The sequence below is a fragment of the Halichoeres trimaculatus genome, unplaced genomic scaffold, assembly GCF_033239565.1.
Source record: "Halichoeres trimaculatus isolate MK-OKI-2021-1 unplaced genomic scaffold, fHalTri1.1 fHalTri1_scaffold_22, whole genome shotgun sequence".
NCBI classification, from domain to species: domain Eukaryota; kingdom Metazoa; phylum Chordata; class Actinopteri; order Labriformes; family Labridae; genus Halichoeres; species Halichoeres trimaculatus.
This window is the reverse complement of record NW_027437200.1, coordinates 21,245,242-21,265,863: the sequence shown is the minus strand read 5'-3', so window position 1 is coordinate 21,265,863 and position 20,622 is coordinate 21,245,242. Positions and strand designations below refer to the sequence as shown.

General features: G+C 36.1%; 1 protein-coding gene across 1 annotated transcript; it reads left to right on the top strand.

Annotated features, from left to right (window-relative positions):
• Nucleotides 1-18,174: 18,174 nt before the first annotated feature.
• Nucleotides 18,175-20,029, top strand: LOC141784526 (putative ferric-chelate reductase 1). Its single transcript, XM_074662365.1, has 6 exons — nt 18,175-18,366; nt 18,476-18,664; nt 18,793-18,888; nt 19,036-19,171; nt 19,264-19,440; nt 19,527-20,029. Exons 1-6 carry the CDS (start codon nt 18,175-18,177, stop codon nt 19,568-19,570), a joined length of 834 nt encoding a protein of 277 aa, XP_074518466.1. The 3' UTR covers nt 19,571-20,029.
• The last annotated feature ends 593 nt before the right edge of the window (nt 20,030-20,622 follow it).

Genomic DNA, 20,622 nt, shown 5'->3' with positions numbered 1-20,622 from the left:
CGTGCTCGCCTTGTGCTCAGAGAGTGATGCACGGATGTCAGAAAAATGTTGACAATCCTGCTCGTGTGGCTTCCAAAGCCTGTTTTTTTTTAAGTTTCTTTTCTTGTCTTGTTTATTCATCATTGCAGAGATAACTTCTGAAATGTATAGGTATGTGTAGGAAAAACTGGAACACTTCTGAGTCATGTATGATCTTCTGAATCAGGAAGTCCTGTGGAAGGATTCTGAGAAAGTATTCGAAAGACGTGACGAGCTTTCTGTGAAGCGTGGTGTTACACATGGAAAGCGTACATACCTTCCTTTTAGAGATTCAGAGGAAAGAGGTCTGACGAAATAAGCTTGTGACCTCAAAGTCATCATCAGACCCATTGTTTCTACAAGTGCTTCACTCATTATTATCTGGTAAATCCTTTCCACAGAGAAAATGGAAAAAATGTTTTTTTGGTTCATATGACCAAGGGAAACGGTCACGGTTAGTGGCTGTGAGTCACGTCATTGGGTTTTGTTGTCGCCATAATCCTGGTCTTGGACGGTTGATGGATGGATGTGACGGATTACTGAGGCCTCAAAGTTTATTTATAATAGAATAGAAAATACTTTCAAGAGGAGTCACAGCAGCAATGAAGAAAACAAAAGTAAGAAAGTGCAAAAAGCTCCATAATAAAATAGATGCTGACAGCTTGTCCATCATTGTCCAGTCAGCCAGCCTCCACCTCCACAGGGTCCAGGACTGAGCTTCTTCAGCAGTCTGTTCAGTTCTTCAAATGTGGCGTTAGTATGATGCTACTCTGCCTTCTGGTATTCCCTCTGTTGCTGGGTTAGCACGGCTAGCTTGTCCATCTTATTGGAGATAGATCTTACGTTCCCAATAACGATAGATGGAAGGACAGGTCCATGTCCTCACTTCTTAGCTCACACCTGAGAACCAGCACGTCATCCTCACCTCCTTCTCCTCACCTTGTGGGGAAACATCCTGCCTAGCACCAGTTAGCATTGACATGCTACAGGCTGCTAACAGCTGTAGCTTCCCCTACAACGCTTGCGTCATACAACGCTTAATTCCTCCTTCATGTGTCCGTTAATTAACCGTTCATTACTTCTGAATTGTGAGATTGGGAGCCATTCCATCTAAGCTGCTAAAGTCTTTGTCAATGTCCCTAACCAGCCACTAGGGGATCACAAGCCATCGGTCTCATTGGCGCAGATCCCAATGATTTTGGCTGCAAACAGAAATAAGTAATGATCAGAATTTGTATTTAGCAAAATATTTCTTTATTGAAGCAGGCGTATTTTTCTTTCTTTTTAACAAAAACATATTCTACAATTTAGCCTTAGTCGATTCTATGGCTGTTGAGATTGCGAGATGTATCACTCATGGTTAACACCTTCCCATTTCCAGGGAATCGAGACACGGATTTTATCAGATTTCGCGGGAATCCAGTCTTCCAGGATTAAACACTGGTCTGGAAGGGTATCCAAAACAAGTGATCTCAGGTTTTAACACAAAAACGGGAAAAAGCAGAAAAAAGGAAAGGATGTTAAGGATGTTAGCTAACCAGAAACAAAACAAAAAACTTGATCATGTCCACTTGAAGTTGTATCTCTAACCATCTGCACTTCACGATCTTTATGCTGGCTGGAACTATGACTGGATTTTTATAGGACACAAACAAACGTCTTCTGTTTAAAAACATCTTCTGAAGAAATAATAAAAGAAAAAAGGATCAACATTTGGTCTAAATTAGGAGGTGGAAGAAAAACTAGAAAAGATTGATCAGTGAGTGACTCACAATCCAACGCGGCTATATTTGGCTGATGGAATAGTTCATAGATTGATTAAAGACAAAGACGCTTATCGTTTGGCCATCGCACAGACAATGTTCCAGCTGGGTAACTGAAAAAATTTACCCATAAACCTCTGAAACCTTTGACTCATTGGAGAAAACGTTTAATAATTCATCCAGGTTACCTACACCTGTGCTATGAAGCCGATCCACAGGCCATGGAAACGAGTGAGCCGATGTTAGAGCTACGTTCAATGATTAATTTTAGATATGAACATATTTTTCCTACAGGAAGCTTGAATCTCCTCCTTGATGTTAAACTTGAAAAAACACCACTTTAAAAAAATCTGAGTTGAACAGTTTCCATCACAAACTAAATCCCCAGCAGGAAGTTGGAGCTGAGTTTCTGGTAAATCTGTCACTTCAGGTGCTGCTAAGATAAAAACATTTGGTGAATCTCATCTTTAGTAACGATCTTAAAGCTCCACGTTGTCTGATAACAGCCCTGAGTGGGCTAACGCCAGCTGCAGAACCCTGAGTGACCCTGTAATCATGGGTTGGATCAGCCGTGGCTCATGATTAAGAGAGTTTTTTCATTCTTTGAATGACTGGGAAAAAAAATAGATCCAGCTCGTCAACAGCTGTCGCAACATTCCTCTTTCTTCAGCCCAACTCATGCCTTCACCTGAAAAGCTCTCGTTGAATCTGTGAAATAAATAATGCTTAAGAAATCATATTTCATGTAAAAAAAAAAAAAGGTTGTTAATAAATACATTTTCTTATTCATTGAATTTGTTGAGTTCACTATGGAAGCCCGTTTTCACCGGTCAAAAAAAAGACAAAAAAATGAGGTCATGAAAAAGTGAAAATTTCGAGATAATAAGATCATAATTATGAAATATGAAGTAAAAAAATGTGATCATTACATCCTAGTTATGAGATGAAAGTTAAAATTAAGACATTAAAAGTCAAAACCAGGAGATTATTTAGTCATTACTCTTTGATAAAAGTCCAATTTCTGAGTTAAAAGCCAATTTGGGGTAAAAAAAAAAAAAAAAAAAAAAGTCAAAATTATTTTTAAAAAAGTTGAAAAATTATATATTTAGGTCATAGTTATGACAAGAAAAGTCAAAATTATGAGATAGAAAAAAATCAGAATTATGGGGTAATTAAGTAATTATTTTGAAATAACAGGGTCAAAATTATGATATAAAAGTTGAAATGAGATAATTAAGTCACAATTATGAGATAAGTGAGTCATTATATGATTAGTTAAAATTATTAGTTTAAAAGTCAAAATTATATTTAAAAAAAAAGTTGAAATAATTAAATCATTAAGTTATTATTAAAAGATAAAAAGTCAAAATTTTGAGTTTAAATGTCAAAGTTTTGAGGTAAAGTCAATACTATGAGATAAAAAGTTGGAATTCGGGGATAAAAAAATCAAAATTATGAGAAAATTTAGTCATTATTATCTGATAAAAGTCAAATTTATACATTTTAAAGTCATGATTTTGAGCTAAAAAGTCAAAATTATGACATAAAAAAGTGAAATAATGAGATATTTAGGCCATTATAATGAGCTAAAAAGTCAAAATTATGATATTATTTAGTCATTTCTATTTGATTAAGTCAAATTTAGGAGTTAAAACATTATAATTTTGAGTTAAAAAGTCAAAATTATGAAATAAAAAAGGGAAATAATGATATAAATATAAATAAAAAATAAATAAATAAATAATATTTTGGTCATTATAATGAGATAAAAAGTCAAAATTATGAGAAAATTTAGTCATTTCTATTTGATTAAGTCAAATTTATGAGTTAAAACATAATTTTGAGTTAAAAAGTCAAAATTATGGAATAAAAAAGGGAAATAATGATATTATAAATATAAATAAATAAAAAATAAATAATAAATAAATAATATTTTGGTCATTATAATGAGATAAAAAGTCAAAATTACGAGATTATAAAGTCATTATAAAATTAAAAGTCAAGTTATGAGATAAAAGTTGAAATAATAAGATCATTCAGTCATAATTATAAGGTATAAAGTCAAAACTATTACATAATTTAGACATTTTTATGAGATAAAAACAAAATAATGGTATCATATAGTCACAATTTTAAGATTAAAAAAGTCAATGTTATAAGATAAAAAGTCAAACTTATGAGTTTATAAGTCAAAGTCATGAGATTAAAAAAACTCATTATAGTGATATAATAGAAGCAGTAGCTTTATGTTAAAGTTTGCTTCATCTTCTGTTTAATATGATAAAGAAATGGACTGCGAGCACATAAAGCCATACTCTAAATGTGGTTATACCACAAATGAAAAATTATCTTTGCTCGCTGGTTCACTAGGGATAGTGTTGAGCAAATACACCCTTAAAAGGTTTTGATCTTGCTAATGTTCATCTATTTATATGGTGGAATAAGTTACCTTGTTTATGGTTGCTTACTGTTTACGTGGCTGGGTAAGAGAGGTGACGCAGAGACTGCAACACCAGAAAGAGTTTGTTAATCTCACAATTTCAACTTTTTTTGTCTTTTGTTTAATTGGTGAAAATGGGCTTCCATAGTCATTGGATATTAGGTAAGGTATTTATAAGTACAGTTACGTAGCGCTACGGTTTGAGATGTGACATCAAGCTAATGTTGTAGTAGCCGGCTATATGTAGTGCTATCGGCAGCCCGGTGACATGTCTGTAATGTGTAACGTTAGTGAATCCTGACGAAACCTCACTCTTCATTTTATTGATAGACTCTCAAGTTTGAACAGACCACTGCAGAATAACTGCTGACTGTGGGTTGGAATCAACATTAGCACAAACAGGTTAGCTCCTGTGTTAGCCTGTAGCTCGTGCTCTATCTCTCTCCTGTCTATCTTTCTCCTGCTCTTCTGTCCTTTTTCTGCCTGACAGTTAGGCTCCAGTGTCCACCATCTCTACACTGTGCTTCAAACTGGATGATGACACGGATGCATGTCTTGCAGATCCCCTGTAAACTCCGCTGCAGCCTTTTGAAACAAGGATGTGAAATAATTGGTTTACCTTTCACAAAAGTCAACACGGCCTGGGTCAACATGACACAAACCCAAAATTATCTATTGTGTCATTTGTCTAAGAAGTGTGCGCACACTCCACACACTGATGTATCTGTTCTGTGTCCGGATGGATAAACTTGCGTATGAAGAAAAGAAACACTGACTCTTCTGTGACTCACTTTGCGTCACTGCATAGATTCCTTTCCGCCATGTCTGTCTAGTTTAATACACCTGTCAGATGAGTCTGTCATATTGATAGATGGGAAAAAAGCTGTATTTACAGACCTCCTTCACAGGGAGGGATTAAAACTTTAACTAGGAGATCTGAAGATGATTCTCACCTTTACCGTAAGTTCATGAGGAAACTCATCACATTACTTTAATGAAGCTGATAAACAAGCAGAGCAGGATTTTTGTGGCTTGAAAACAGGGCCAAGAAGGCACGACAAACGCGTTTCTGACATATTTGTGGGTCTGAAAGTATCCTGTTGATAAGCGTTAATTTACAGAACACAGGACCTGTCTGATGCTGAACTATCTGTTGGCACAGAGTCTGTGACCACGGACTGGTAAGGCAGGAAGTCACTACGCACAAAGGAAACTTGATTGACATTGGACTGCTCACATAACTTGAAGACCACATGGTGCAATCAGAGATGGCAAACAGGGGAACAGGTGTTTTTTTAGAATGATAAGAGTCAAAGTTACATAAAAGTTGTGATGTCACCCCCCACCCCCCTGGCGTCCAGCAGCTTCAAAGCTTTCAGTCGCTCTGCTCCCGAACTCTGGAGCTCTCCTCGATCCCACATCAGAAAAAATGACTCCCATCTTTTCCATTTACACTGATTCATTTTGACGTGATGTCAACTTTGTTCCTCTTTTGGTTTTATTTATTTCCATTGTGATCGTCTCTTTTTTAAATTGTGTTTTTTATTTATCTGTTAAGTGATCTTGAGTGTCAAGAAAGGCACTTTTAAATAGATAAATAGTAATATTATTATTATTATTATTATTATTATTATTATTATTTTCATTATTATGATTCATAACTGCGACTTTAATATTATTATTATTTATTTTTTTTCATTATTATTATTATTTTAAAACTCCCCCCAAATTTTGGTTTTAAGAATTAATTAGTTAGTGCCAAATGGTCTAGTTTTGTTATTCATAGTTTTGTTTTTTGTTTTTTGTTTTTTTTTATTTTCTTTTTAAAGAAACCCAATTTTCTGTCACATTGATACCAAAGTGCTCTAGCCAAACATCAAATGATGTGACCCATCATAACAAAAAGACTTTAGAGCAAATGGGGAAAAAACTACAGAAGCCTGAAAAGTTCATGATTAAAATTTGAAAAAAAAAAAAAAAAAAATATATATATATATATATATATATATATATATATATATATATATATATATATATATATATATATATATATATATATATATATATATTTTTTTTTTTGCTTGTTTGTTTTATTTTGGGGGGAATAACATAACAGTTTTCTAGCTGTGTGAAAATCCAAAAGGGAGTTTAATTGGACTGAAATGGTTAAGCAAATACAAAATAAGAGAAAAAGAGGTCATAATCCTTTTTTTTTTCTTAGATAATGAGGTCTTTTTTTGACGTTTTTTTTTTTTTTTTTTAAGATTTTCAGAAAGCACCTAGAGAAAAATTAGTTCACCTTTTTTGTCTTAAGATGAAATAATTTTCTGGCAATGTAAAAATCAAATTGGTAGGTTTAACAGATACCAAAAAAAAAAAAAATTATAATAATAATAAAAAAAAAAGAAAAGAAAATGTATGGAAGCCCCAAAAGTTAATAATTAAAAAAAAACTTCATTATTCACTTCATCTTGAAATAATCAACTATTTTAAGTTGTTTTTATAATGCGTTTATTCTCCTTATCTGAAATAATAAAAAAAACTTTTCTCCAAGATAACATAATAATTGTCTGGCAATCATTAGCCAGAAAACATGCTTTGCAAAATTTCTGCCCACATGATTGAGGAAAGTGAAGCATATTCCTGTTTTTCTGTACATCTTTCAAAAAGTAGCAAAATGATTTGACCAATTTTTTCCAAGATAACAAGAAAAAGTATCTCATCATCCTTCTTTTCACAACGTGATGTGAAAAATTAGTCCCAATCACTGGGGTAAAAACAAAACTGAAATTTATTATTTATTTCAAAGCTTATTTCTGAGGATTTTACTTAACTAGCTGCTTAGCTAACATTTTTCAATCATATTACATGAAGACAAAAAAATCAACACTTTTTGATAAGATTATTTAGTAGTTTACCCTCAAATCTGTGAAAGTCTGCCAGTCGCCACATTAGTTTAAAAGCTACTCGAAGAAATAAAGACAGGTACTTGTGTTAAAGTAGAAATATAACTGAAATATACCACTTATGAACATCTAAGATATATAAAGACTATTTAAAAAACAAAATATCTGTCTCATAACTTTAAGGCGGCCTCTTAAAAACGATGTGGTGTCGTGTTCTCACAGGTGTGAGACTTTGAATCAAACCAAAGAGTTTTTTAATCTTGGCAGAACACAGGTATCAGTTGGTTCTGCTCCAGTTCACAGAGCCCAACCCAGGAGTGGTATGGCTGAAACACAATAAACAAGAGACTATTTCTATACTCAAGAATTTAAACTATGGCTACACCTACAGGGACAAAACATGCAGAATATGTATGTAAGATAAATGTATCTTGTTATATGTGAGTCCTGACCAGAAAGCTACATTTGTGTCCCACGAGCCTTTTAACAACTTTCAAAACTGTGTCATCAGTTTCTTTAAGGAACAAGTTAAGTGTAAAGTTTACGTTCATGAAAGCGTAAAAAAGCCTGTTGTACGAGTGAGACCTGCCCAGACTGGTATCAGAAGTGAGCCGTCCCCAAAGGTCCCAGCTCTCATGCACAGTTTGACACGACGACGGGTGACAGAGTTTATCTGGGGTTAGATATTTTTGACAACAGTGAAGAAGTGAAGGTGAAACAGTGACTGGCTGTTAAAGTGACGCCTCATATAAAGACGGTCACACTCCTGGCTACATGTCAAGTAATGTATGTGAGTTCAGTTCACATGGTGTTTTGTCTTGGTGTAGACTGAGGTGTCAACGACTGAGGCTCTGTTGATGATTTTTCTTTCTCAGAGCGAGTTCAGAAGTGAGGAAAGAGTTCCCTTAGCAGACAAAAGAGCAGATAAAGCACATTTTTTAAAACCCCCTAGACTACGCATAGTGATGCCAGTTGGAAAATAAATTTTTGAGTATTTTTTTTTTGTCTTAAAATAGGTCAAATAAACATAATGTAAAGAAATTATATATATATATATATATATATATATATATATATATATATATATATATATATATATATATATATATATATATATATATATAATTTTTTTTTTTCTGGGTTTGTTGCCTTGAGGCAACATTGTACCATAATGGTCAGCAATGAAAAAAGAGAGTAATTTATTCATGTTTTAATATATATATATATATATATATATATATATATATATATATATATATATATATATATATATATGTGTGTGTGTGTGTGTGTGTGTGTATATATTTTTATATTTATTTATTTATTTTTAATTAAAAAAAAAAAAAAAGAAAAAAAAGGATAATACTTGATGGCCTGAACAGTTTACAATGCATTTCATAAAAATTGTAAAAACTAAATTAAAAAATAATTATGTTAAAACATTCCCTGCGGGCAATACTGTACCATTGAGGAACACCCCATTGAAATGAACAGGTCAAGGGGTCTAAACATATTTTATCCAACTTCACATGAGCATTGTACAAAATGATGTCACTTCTGTTGCTCATCAGAGACAGACTTTTCCTTGGTGGGAAAAATGTGTGGAAGATATGAGCCTGTACTCTGCACTCAAGTAGACCAGAGCTCACAGTGTGAGTCTGAACTGTACTAAAACTAATATCAAATTTATCCAGGTGAAAAAAAACTGAAGAGGTCCAGAAAAAACAAAAACAATTTAATGACCAGTTGGTTTTTGAACAGTATATAAACCCAAAGACAGTAACCAAAATGTTTTCATGGTGAATCTGTAATGGTACAGGCCCTTCAAATATCACGCATCGACTACTGCAACTCCCTCCTAGCAAGCCTCCCTGTGTGCACATTTAAACCTCTGCAGGTTACCCAGAATGCAGCAGCACATCTGGTCTTCAACCTGCCCCTACACTCTTTCTCACCCACTACCCTCTGCTTGTGAAAGACGCCTGGTGCTCCCAGCCCAGCGCGGCTCCGAATCACTAGCCAGACTCTTTTCCTCTGTTGTTCCCAAATGGTGAATGAATTACCTAACTCTATACGATCCACAGAGTCCGTTTCTACTTTGAGAGATGTCTGAAGACTCATCTGTTCAGGAAACACTTAGACCCTTAATCTGAGCCTTCTCCTTTTTGTCCTCAGGGTAGAATGAGTCAGAAGGTCTCAGACCCAGCTCCTAGTGAATTTTCAGCACAAATTACTGAATGTTTTTGAAGGTTGAAGTATATTGTTGCAGCATATAAATGTAGTTTGTTGGCTACTCTACACTACCTTAAAAAATAAAATCCTGCACTTAATGACAACAAGTGCAGCTGAATAACTTGTAGCACTGCTGTTGCACCAACTAGGTTTTCCTTCTGTCTAAATTCTTGCTTGTGTTGAACGTTGCTTTGGACAAAAGCGTCTGATAAATGAAACTGTAAAGCTGTAGGTACAGTGTTGCAAAACAAAGTAAATTAATCAATTACAGATCGAGCTTTACTTGTCTATCAATAGTAACTTTTTATTTTCTGGACTGAGAAAGGCTCTACAAAGGAGTTATTGGAAAGTCTTGAGGCGAGAATTGGCCAAGTTGGTCCTTGCAAGAGAGTCTGCAAAAAGGGATTCTGTCTGACCTTAAGAAGGTCACATGGCAAACTCAACCTCTGCCATTGGTTCCTTAAGGTCTTTTTTTTTTTTTTTAAGTATTTCATGACAACTGGGATGTATTGTGTGAGTGTAGAAGGCCAAAAATGGGTATGTAGTCTAGACTCTAGAGACAACGAGGTACCATAGAGGGCTAACCCTATCAATTTTGAGCCCTCTGGATCAGATTTGCAAGCCTCCTGTTTGTGGCCATTTTTGGATGCTCTGCATGGATTTTTGAGCTGTTGTGTGATATGTAGGCAGCTCTGTGTTAAGGAAATCCGAACAAACTCTATATATGGACCTTTCTCCAAAGAGAGCTCCGTTGTGAATTCCAACATGTTAGTAAAATTGAAAACTGTGAAAGAATACTGAACCGTCTGTCCATCCGGGAAAACAAACCACTCTACTCACCTCAATCACAAACTCTGTGGAAATATGGCTTGAACACACAATTTGACAAGGGAGACACCGGCAAATATTTGATTTTACGGTATTTGCATAAAGTCTACACAGCACACAAACAACTGTCCTGAGTATTCACCCGCGGGTAAAGACAGGATGAGGTACCATCGTGGTGTATTCATACTGCAGCTGTAACAACAATTGCTAAGGATACAAGTTTCTCTACCAGGGAAGCCAAGATGAGATCTCCGATCTAAGTACCATGGTTTCTCAAGAATCCAACATGTTGCTTAGAGCAGTATGAGGGTCTGTTTATTTTTTCCTGTCCACTTTGCTGTTTGCACACATCCAGAGGCAGAATCCAAAGAAACAAACAACTCAAAGACAACAGTAGCCTGAAGCTGAACCTTTGGAGACACCACCATCAGTCGTAGAAACAACAGAGACAAATCAAACAGAAGTGGAAACCCTCCTACTCTACTCAAGTCAAGAGTCAGAGATACAGAACGCTGGAGAACTTGTTTCCCAGGTCCTAAACCTTACAATAAGTCTGATAAAGAAACTTGACATGGCTCATAACCCTGAAGTTGTGGTATCGAGCGTTACCTAAAATTAGCCCCCAGGAGTTATGAAACAGCAGCTTCGGGAACTGACTTGAGCCAAAGAGAAACATGTCACTTCCTCATGCCAGCAACCAGTTGGATCAGCTGAACAAGATACATCAACGTAAATAAGATGATATAATCAATGATCCAGTCGCTTTGAAAATCAAACTGTAAAAGTTTTACACAGCCGTAAGTACATCGATGACATTGTTCTAGCATCATTGGAACAAATGGGCCACTCCAGATTCGACCCCTTAGCCCTTGGTTTTGCGCAAGCACATCTAGCTAAGGGGTGTCCCAGTTCTCTGCAAGGCCAAGGTTAAGGGCTACACTGTAAACCCTGATAAGTTGAGCTTACTTGAAAAATATGTTTAAACTGATTACCTTAAAAAAAACTAAGTAACGAAATGTCTTTAATCAAATAAACCTGATTCTTATTTGTTACAAATTAAAAAAATGTTGTATATCACTGTCAAACATAAGTTGACCTTACTCAAAACTGAAAGATGTGACATCAATAAATTTGTCTTATGAATTAAGTAAATGTAATCATAAAAAATTGAAGCAGATTGGAACAACTAAATTAAATAACATTTTAAAGAACAGCTGGGTCTCATATCCACAGCGTTCCCTCCTCACTCACGGTAACAAACGCCGTCACAACAAAAATCAGCTCTAATTTTCTAACTTCAGTAGTCGTGAGTGAGGAGGGAAGGCAGTAGATATGAGACCCTGCTGTACATTGAAATATTGTTCTTCAGGGGGCACAGGTTGTCTGAGCCCCACGGCGCTGACTGGTGGTCTGTGCTCCATGGCACAGGGTCTTGTACCTATTGACTTTTGCAGTGTGTGCCTAACGCTTCGTATATTAACAAATGAAAGGTTTGACTGGACTGTCATGCTATTTAGGCCAACTTTGAAAATGTAAAAAGATTTATTTTTTTATTTTTGACAAAGTCAGTCCACACCACATAGAGCACAGACAGCTGGTCCATGCTGTGACGTACAGACAAACAGTCCATGTCATGTGGAGCACAGACAACCTGTGCCACTGTTGCACATCTAGAAGTACAGCCAGGTCCCTTATCACCTGCGTCCCCTCCTCACTCACGGTTACAAAACACAGTCACAGAAATTAATGATTTCAGATTGTGCTTACTTAAACTGTAACAAAAGTTAAATTTACTCAGAAATCATCAACTCTAAGAAAATTGAACTTACTAACAAATTTTAAGTTTTCATAGCTTAATCCAATTGAGTAATTTGAACTTTGAGGTTTACAGTGTACACAGTTGAAACAAAGACAAACTGGGATCCAACTTGAAATCAAGGTGTATGAAAATTCCCCATATATATATATGTATATATGTATATATATATGTATATATATATATATATATATATATATATATATATATTATCAGCTATCCAATCCTTTGTTACTTAATGTAAATATTAGCCATGTTTGAATTAGTGGTTGTCTTTTCAAATCACTTGTTATAAAGATCTAGCCACCGCTGTAAGCTAGCAGCTACAGCTAATAATAGCTACACTGATGTCAGACCAGGAATTCACAGCAAACACACTTCACTACAATGAACTGTATTTCATGAATTATTGGACAGATAAGCTGCGTTCAGGAGCTCAGAAGCTTCACAATATAGCTTTTGAATACCATAAGGTTAGCTTAAGAAGAAAGCTTTTTATAGCTTAGCTTTGAGGTCTGTTTGCTGTGAATGTGTCAGCCTGATCTGATGTCAGTTTATCTTCATTTTGTAAAACTTGTGTTCAGTTTGAAAGTGAATAAATAGTCTGTAGGGACTGGCCTTTAAACTGGGGTTCCCAAACTCAACTTTTTGCAGACGATGCTGGTCTGTTGGCTTGTCCAGGCTGTGGTTTTTCAGCAGTTCCTGGGATTGTTTACAGCTAAGGTAATCAGGATGTGGGTCCTTGCCTTGGGTGAAAGAGTTCAAGCATCAAGGTCTCGCCCAGGAATGAGGGTAGACAAGATTGGACCATGTAGTTGGGATGCCTCAAGAAGATTTCCTTTCTGGAAACCCCAAAGTGGAAAGAAACATCTGAGCTTATTTGCAGGATTTTCTGCCCCATCAGCTGAGATCACCCAGAAACCTCTTGGGAGGAGCTGAACATGTCGGAGAAAAGTCTGGGCTAACTTGCTTAGCTACCTATGTAACCTCACCCCGGATTAGAAGAAGAAAATGGATGGCACATTGATGAATTATTGTTTTTATGACAGAATTTCAGAACTCTGGTTAGAGAAAGGTACACATGTCTTATTTTGACAAAGAATGTGTGTGAGACAAATTTTATTTACAGTTTTCTTCAGAACATGTCAGTTCCTTGTACCGTTTTACTAATTTGTTGACCTCATTATGTTTGAAGCATCACATGGTACTTTTATGACTCACCCTGAGCTTAAAATGGTGCAAGACACTGCTGGGCTGCACCATTGTAATCTGAAAGCACTGATGTCTGATTCAGCTCAACAATATGTGCTGTGAAAACTCAGATCAGTTTCATGTTAAACAAAAAAAATCCAACCTGCAGCCAGACTGGTTTTGGGAAGTGGTCATGTCGGGGACTGTCATGGCCCAGGATGAGTCATGAGAGCGTATTGTGCTTGTGTTAACACAAAAAGACACCAGCTGTTCTGAAAGCATCATTATTTGCACTGTTTCCTGTGTTGGTGAGTGTTTTAAGGTTTCAAAAACCCAAAACGTGAACGTAATGGGTTTTAGACCAGGGCAGTTCACATCTGTCGAGAGCAGTTTGTGCAAATAGGGATGCAAGAAATTACTTTCCTCATCAAACTTACACAAATCATTCCCATTATCTTATAAACATAGTCCATAACCAGAGTTCATCACGAAACCTCATACGGCTCTTTGACTCCTTTGCAGTGGCTCCTTGTAGCTTTAAAAAAATGAAATAGATAATTTTCTATTTTTCGTACAGAGGGTATAGTTAATAAAAGACACTGGCACTAAATAAAATCCTGTGTTAACATTTAGTTGAACTAAATTTTCACCCCATCTGTCAATAAAGCCTGCCACCGCTCTACTTCACCTCCTACAACATCAACAGCCCACCAACTTTCCATGCACCTGTGGCTAACCTCAAGTTTATACAACTGGTAAGATGTTAAGATAAGTTGAATGATTTATAGATAAATATCAGAGTAGTCAAGTATTATTAGACAAATTTTAAAATTTTAGGAAATATTAAATTAACAAAAATTTTATGTGACATTGGCAATATTTAAAAAGTCATGATTTTTTTTTTTTAGAAAATGTATGATTTAATTAAATTTGCATTTTTTTTATTTTTTGCAAACTTTTGAAATCACATTCTTCAATCAGACTTTGCAAACTTTTGTCATTTCAATATTTTTTTTGATTTTTTGATTTTTTGTTTTAAAATATTTTCAGAAATTTTGTTTTTTTATTTCAAAAAGATTATGATTCTATTTTTTTAAATTAATGCAGTTTTAAAATTTCAAAGTTTTTCTTTTGTAATTAAAAAAATTCAAAAATTTTGCAATATTTTTAAAGTTTGTTTTTTACATTTTTGCAACTTTTTGAAACCACAAAAGTTTAAAAATTGTTACAAATCTTTGTTGTTTCATTTTTTTTATTCTTTGTTTATTTATTTATTTATTTTATTCTTTTCATTTAAAATCTTTTGGGAATTTGTTTTTTTTATTTATTTATTTATTTATTTATTTATTTATTTATTTATTTATTTATGTATTTATTTTTGCAATTTCTATAAATTCCAAAAGCTTTTTTGAGATTTAAAAAATGTTTGAAATTTATGTCAAGTTTTCAAATTTTGAAATTTTTTACATTTATGCAAATTTGGATGATAAATTAAATAATAATTAAAAAAAAAAAAGAAATCAGATGTTCAATTTAATAAATTCAACAACCTTTTAGTTAAGATAAGTATTCATCAGATCTTTACTATGTATAGAGTTTCATATGGTCTATAGTTATTATTGTGAAGATCAAGTAAATTTTGTGACTCAGGATCAACTTTAATCCAGGTGAACTGAGGCAAATTGGCTTCTATGAAAGTAGGTTGCAAACGCCTGATCTGGACCCTAAAGGGGTAAAAACTTTAGCGATAGAATAGAGCGACCATGTTGTTCTTTAAACAATGATGAAATAAATTTTAAATCTTCTGATTAAAGAAAGATAGCTTTTAAACTTTTTGCTGACAGCTTAGCATCATGTGTTACGACTCTTTTTTGTTTCTAACTGGTGAAAATAAATATAAGTGTAGAAGTTGAAAAAGGCTGTCTAACCTTAACCCTTCCCCTGACAGTGTAGCAAAGTGTAACCTGTAAAAATGAAAGTACAGAATCCACTCAATGAGCCTGCTTTTTAATTAGTGAGTGCAAATGTTTGTATGAACCACAGAACACAATGGCTTTATTGAAACACACACAGGAGCTTGCTGCACGACTGACAAACCAGTTTTTGGGCACCATGTCACGAGTCTCATGACTGATTTCAGACAGGGAAGAGTACACGCACAATTCAAGGTGGATCTCTGAAAGTGGGAGTCAGAATTTGGGAAAACCAAAGACAATGGTTACAAGATATTAATATCTTTTACCAACTCGCTCATGTATTTTCTTTTTCTGTCTTTGTGTGATATTTTTTGTTTTTATTCATTTTTGCACAGAGAGGGTTGAAAAATCCAGATCCTGCTTCTCATTTGGTCATTTCTCTTGCAGCTAAACCATCATCAAAGGGCCTTTCAGTTTATGTGGCGTAAAAGGATTCGTGTTCTCACGTCTCATTTTAGAATTGAGAATCAAAAACAGGAAAAACAATCACTCAGAAAGGTCTCACAGGGTCTTTCCGCTCCACCCTTTTGACGCTTTAACATTTCTTTCCCCTGAAAGTTTGTTTCCTTGTCACCTCTGAGTCGATCATGTGAGTTACAGTCACTCTGAGCTTTTCAGGAAGAAGAACATTTTAAAAACCACCTCCGACAGAGACAGCGGGGCTCCAACATACCGTGACAAAGCAGATTCATGGTTTGCTCTCATCACACATGCCCTTGAGCCTGATTTTCCACTGGACCCGCCCTCCAGAAACATTGCTAATGATGTCAGACGTGTTTTTTTTTTTTTTCCTATGCATCCGATATCCTGTCTCTCCCCTTTGGTTTAAATAGTGACACTGAGCAAACAGGTGTCACATCCTCACCTGGAATTCTCTTAGGAACATCAGCAGCACCACACCTGATTAAAAGTACACCGGATCTTCGTATCAAGGATCTGCTTATTACTGAACCCATCTCTGAGACTAAGGACAAAAACATCTGCAGGTAAGATACAAGAAAAACTGAGATTTTCCTTTTTTTAATGGACAAGTTCCGTTTCTTAAATTAATTATTTACTGATTTGATAAAATATTTCTTGAGGGTCTTATTTAGCAATTTTCAAAAGTAAGTTGTCCTCTATGTATATATAAAAATATAATTTGAAATTCACATATCATTATTTTTCAAAATATTAACACTTAATTTAGGATTAAAATTTTTGCATTTATTTTTCGACAAATTCACAGATTTTGGATTTTCTTTTGGTATAGAATAACTGTTTTATGATATGCAACTTGATCATTTTTTAGTTTTGGACTTCCATTATTAATTAATGCACATCAATTTATTTAATTTGTACAACGTTTGGTTGATACAAAATTTAACAACTGATGGTGGTCGCATTGCTGGGTTAGTTCTTCAAATCCATCCCCAAGTCATTTAACCCAGTCATTTATCATAATTTTAAAAAAATAATAATATTAAAAATAATAACAATAATATTAAAAATAATAATAATAATAATAATAATAATAATAATAATAATAATAATAATATATAAGTTCCCTTTGAGGACTTTCTAAGTGATCTCAAAATAGGCTATTACCAAAATAATTATTTCTAAATGATGTTTCTCAGTTTCCCAGTACGGGTTTTCCAAGTCACGTAGAAGTCCCAATGGCAAGACCACGCCAGGTCCAAGGATTTCTTGGATTTATTTGGTAGTAATTGGGGACACTAAAGCTGAACTGTCAAAAAGCAAAAGGGCAATAGAGCAGTTACTCTGCAGTGGTCTGTTCAAACTTGAGAGTCTATCAATAAACGTCTTAAATATTGCTAAACACGTCTTGTTACTACAGGACGGTGCAGTACAATATTTCTGTGTAACATAAAATGAATTTTGTAAAACTGGTCTTGAACAAAGGAAAAAGACGTGTTAGAAAGAAGATCTGCCGATCCGATCTACTCATTTGCTTCAAAACAAACACGCCTTGTCACGCTCTCACGACAGTTGATGCTAGTGCCAATGGGAAACAGAGTCTTAATCACAGAAAAAGGCCAGCGTGTACGAAAGGCCCTTACGGCTCCTCAAAATGACCAAGAAGTACGTTTAAGTATCAATGGTGTATTAATAAAAATAGTCGTTGCTGTTGGTTTCCTTTATTCTAGACGCTTGAAAAATAACTACATGCTAAAGTTTCCCTGTTTTGTAAAGTGAGGATACTGTACAAGACCAAGGTTAGTCATAAAAGAAGACCTCTTTGGTTGCATCGTAAACAAGTCCATCAAAATGGAAATATATATAAATAAATACATTTCTTTAAAGTGGTTGTGAAGCTTTGGGAGCTAGCATCAGTTTTTTCTATAATTAGCCCGTGCCTCTGTTTAAGGTTACTCTAAACTCATCTTTTGACAAATTCTCTCAATTCTCCACAGGTATGGACATGAAACTGGTTTTCTTGGTCCTGTTTGTGACGCTGATCTCTGTATCAACTTACACCAGTGCCCAAGCAACTACCCAACAAACTACTGCCAAGGCAACTACTGCCCAAAAAACGACAGCTAAGGCCACTACCGCACAAAAAACAACTGCCAAGCCAACAACTGGTGCAGCCCAACAAACCACTGCCAAGCCAACAACTGGTGCAGCCCAACAAACTACTGCCAAGCCAACAACTGGTGCAGCCCAACAAACTACTGCCAAGCCAACAACTGGTGCAGCCCAACAAACTACCATGAAGGCAACTGGTGCAGCCCAACAAACTACCATGAAGGCAACTGGTGCAGCCCAACAAACTACCATGAAGGCAACTGGTGCAGCCCAACAAACTACCATGAAGGCAACTGGTGCAGCCCAACAGACTACCATGAAGGCAACTGGCGCCCAACAAACTACCATGAAGGCAACTAATGCAGCCCAACAAACTACCATGAAGGCAACTGGCGCCCAACAAACTACCATGAAGGCAACTAATGCAGCCCAACAAACTACCATGAAGGCAACTGGCGCCCAACAAACTACCATGAAGGCAACTGGCGCCCAACAAACTACCATGAAGGCAACTGGCGCCCAACAAACTACCATGAAGGCAACTGGCGCCCAACAAACTACCATGAAAGCAACTGGTTCCCCACAAACTACTGCCAAGGCAACTGTTGCTGCAACAACAGCTGCAGGACCCATCCAGCCCAACTCAACAGTGGGTAACCTTGAGGTGAGCAAGAAATGCCCAATGAGGCTCATTGGAATCAAAATTGATTGTACTGATGCTGTTGAACCGTAAAGGTTGCAAGCCCCTGACCTTCTTCCTATCCTCTTTCCAGAATGCTCTTTCTAACTCGGGCTGTGGAACAATTAAACTCTGTGCAGCTGAGCCTTCCGGTTGCAACCCATCAGGGGATTGTTCCTTCCTTTCTGCCAGGCTGGCCAGCGGATCAAACTATAATTTTGAGCTGGCGGCAGACTCCCTTGGATATATTGCTGCCTCTTTGACTGGTACTGGTTCAAGACAGGTTAGTCAAGTTCTGCCACTCATGCACAGATAAAAAAAAAAGTATCGTCAGTCTATCCCAGAGCTACAGTTTGTTTGAGGCCATCTTTGTAAACACGTTGTATTGACAGTTTCTGTTTTTTTCTGCAGGGAGGGAACGACACAACGTATGTCTGCGCAAACAAAAATGGTACCGTGACATTCATTGGTGCTGTTCTCAACAATGGAGTGCTGACCCCACAGGAAGTAAGTTCCTCTTACCTAACACTGAGACTAATTACACACTCTGCATCTCTTCTCTTTTTAACTTCTTCAGCACCATCTAGCTTGTTAGAATACCTGCTACCCAAGCAAGGATTGTTGTCAGTAATGTCATCTGTCTCTGTTCTCTAGCAAAGAGTGAACAACGTGAAAGGCAGCGTCAATGGAAGTAAAATCCAGTGTTCTTTTTCCGCCACTGTGGATCCCACTGTAACGACCAGGACTACAAATGTGGGACTCCAGATCAGCACTGGAGCTTTCAACGCCGGTAAGCTGAAAATTAAGAATTGCAAACATTTGATACAACTTTCTCAAGAAGAAAGAATATGATTTCCCTAATGTGATGTTTGATTCCTTCAGCCACTGGTGCCCTTGGAAACCCTACTGCGGTATTGAGGAGTAATACAGTCAACCTGGCAAACCCTGGCGCCACAGTCACCAATCAGCTGACCTCCAACTCCACTAACACAACAACCACAACTACGATGTCTCCCACCACTAACCACGCCATCGTGCTCCAGCAGTCATTCCTTCAGGGTAAGCACCAGATATGATGCGAATTAGTTCGGTGATTCTTCCAAATTTGCACCACCACCACTCATTGTACTTTTCTTCTTTTGCAGCCTTCCTCGCCACTGTGGGAGTGCTCTACCTGGCCCTGCTATGAGGAAACTGACACCTACATTAGTCTTGACGAGAACGCCATAACTTCCCTTTCCGTGCTCGTGCATCTGCTTACACACAATGCATTCCAGGTTCTTTTGCAACATGTTTTGTTTTGCTTGAATTCACAGCAGGTGAAGAAGGAAGGGTGGAGGATGGTCACTTTTTATAACCGTCGGACTGCTTTCACACCTTTGAGGAATCAGAAACAAATACAGTCTAATACTTTTGATTTACTGACATGTTTATACTTTAACCACGAGACTGCTGAATTTCTGCCCTGATAGTTATTTTATGCTTAACTGAACAGGCATTGACTGTCTGATGTGGAGATTTGAGAAAGTTGAACCGTAAGACGCAGTACCATGTCTTCGCCAGTAGATGTCAGCAACAGTACTTTTGTTTTCCAGTGGCTCAGGAATGTAGGAAAGTTTTGTTAATGAATGTAAAATGAAGTTTACCCTTAGACTCCACTGATGTACCCTTATAAAAAAAAAGTACCGTTGTCTTTTTTTCCCAAATGAGACAAAAAACTCTAAATAATGTTTTTCACACACACATTATGATACCAATAAATGGCAGATATGTGTTTTAAATTATGTTAGCGTCATAATTGTTTTTTTTTTTTTTATGTAAATGTGTAACGTTGATGCCTCAGTGGCTCAAATGAAGCCATCCACGGCTGATATTTTCATGTGTGCAGATGTTTATGTGTAGGTACAAATGCTACTGAGGCTTCACTTGTTACGAACGCCTTTCATGATATCAAATTCTGATGAAACTTTTGCACATTGCGTAAGGAAGCTGAGTTTTGTTCTTTTGTATTTTCGAAATAAATATTTAATGTGACTGAGTCTGGGTTGCTTTTTTATTTTTAATTAGTTTTAGCAGAATGTAACGTTATGGTTTACATCCCAACTTTGGAATTTTAATACATTCATTGCTTGTCTCTATTTCATCTTGATTTTATGTAACCAATTTCAATTTTATGTATTTTGTTCAGCCCAGCGTCTCTCGAACCATCCTTGTTTTGTTCCCTTGCAAATCACTCTAAAC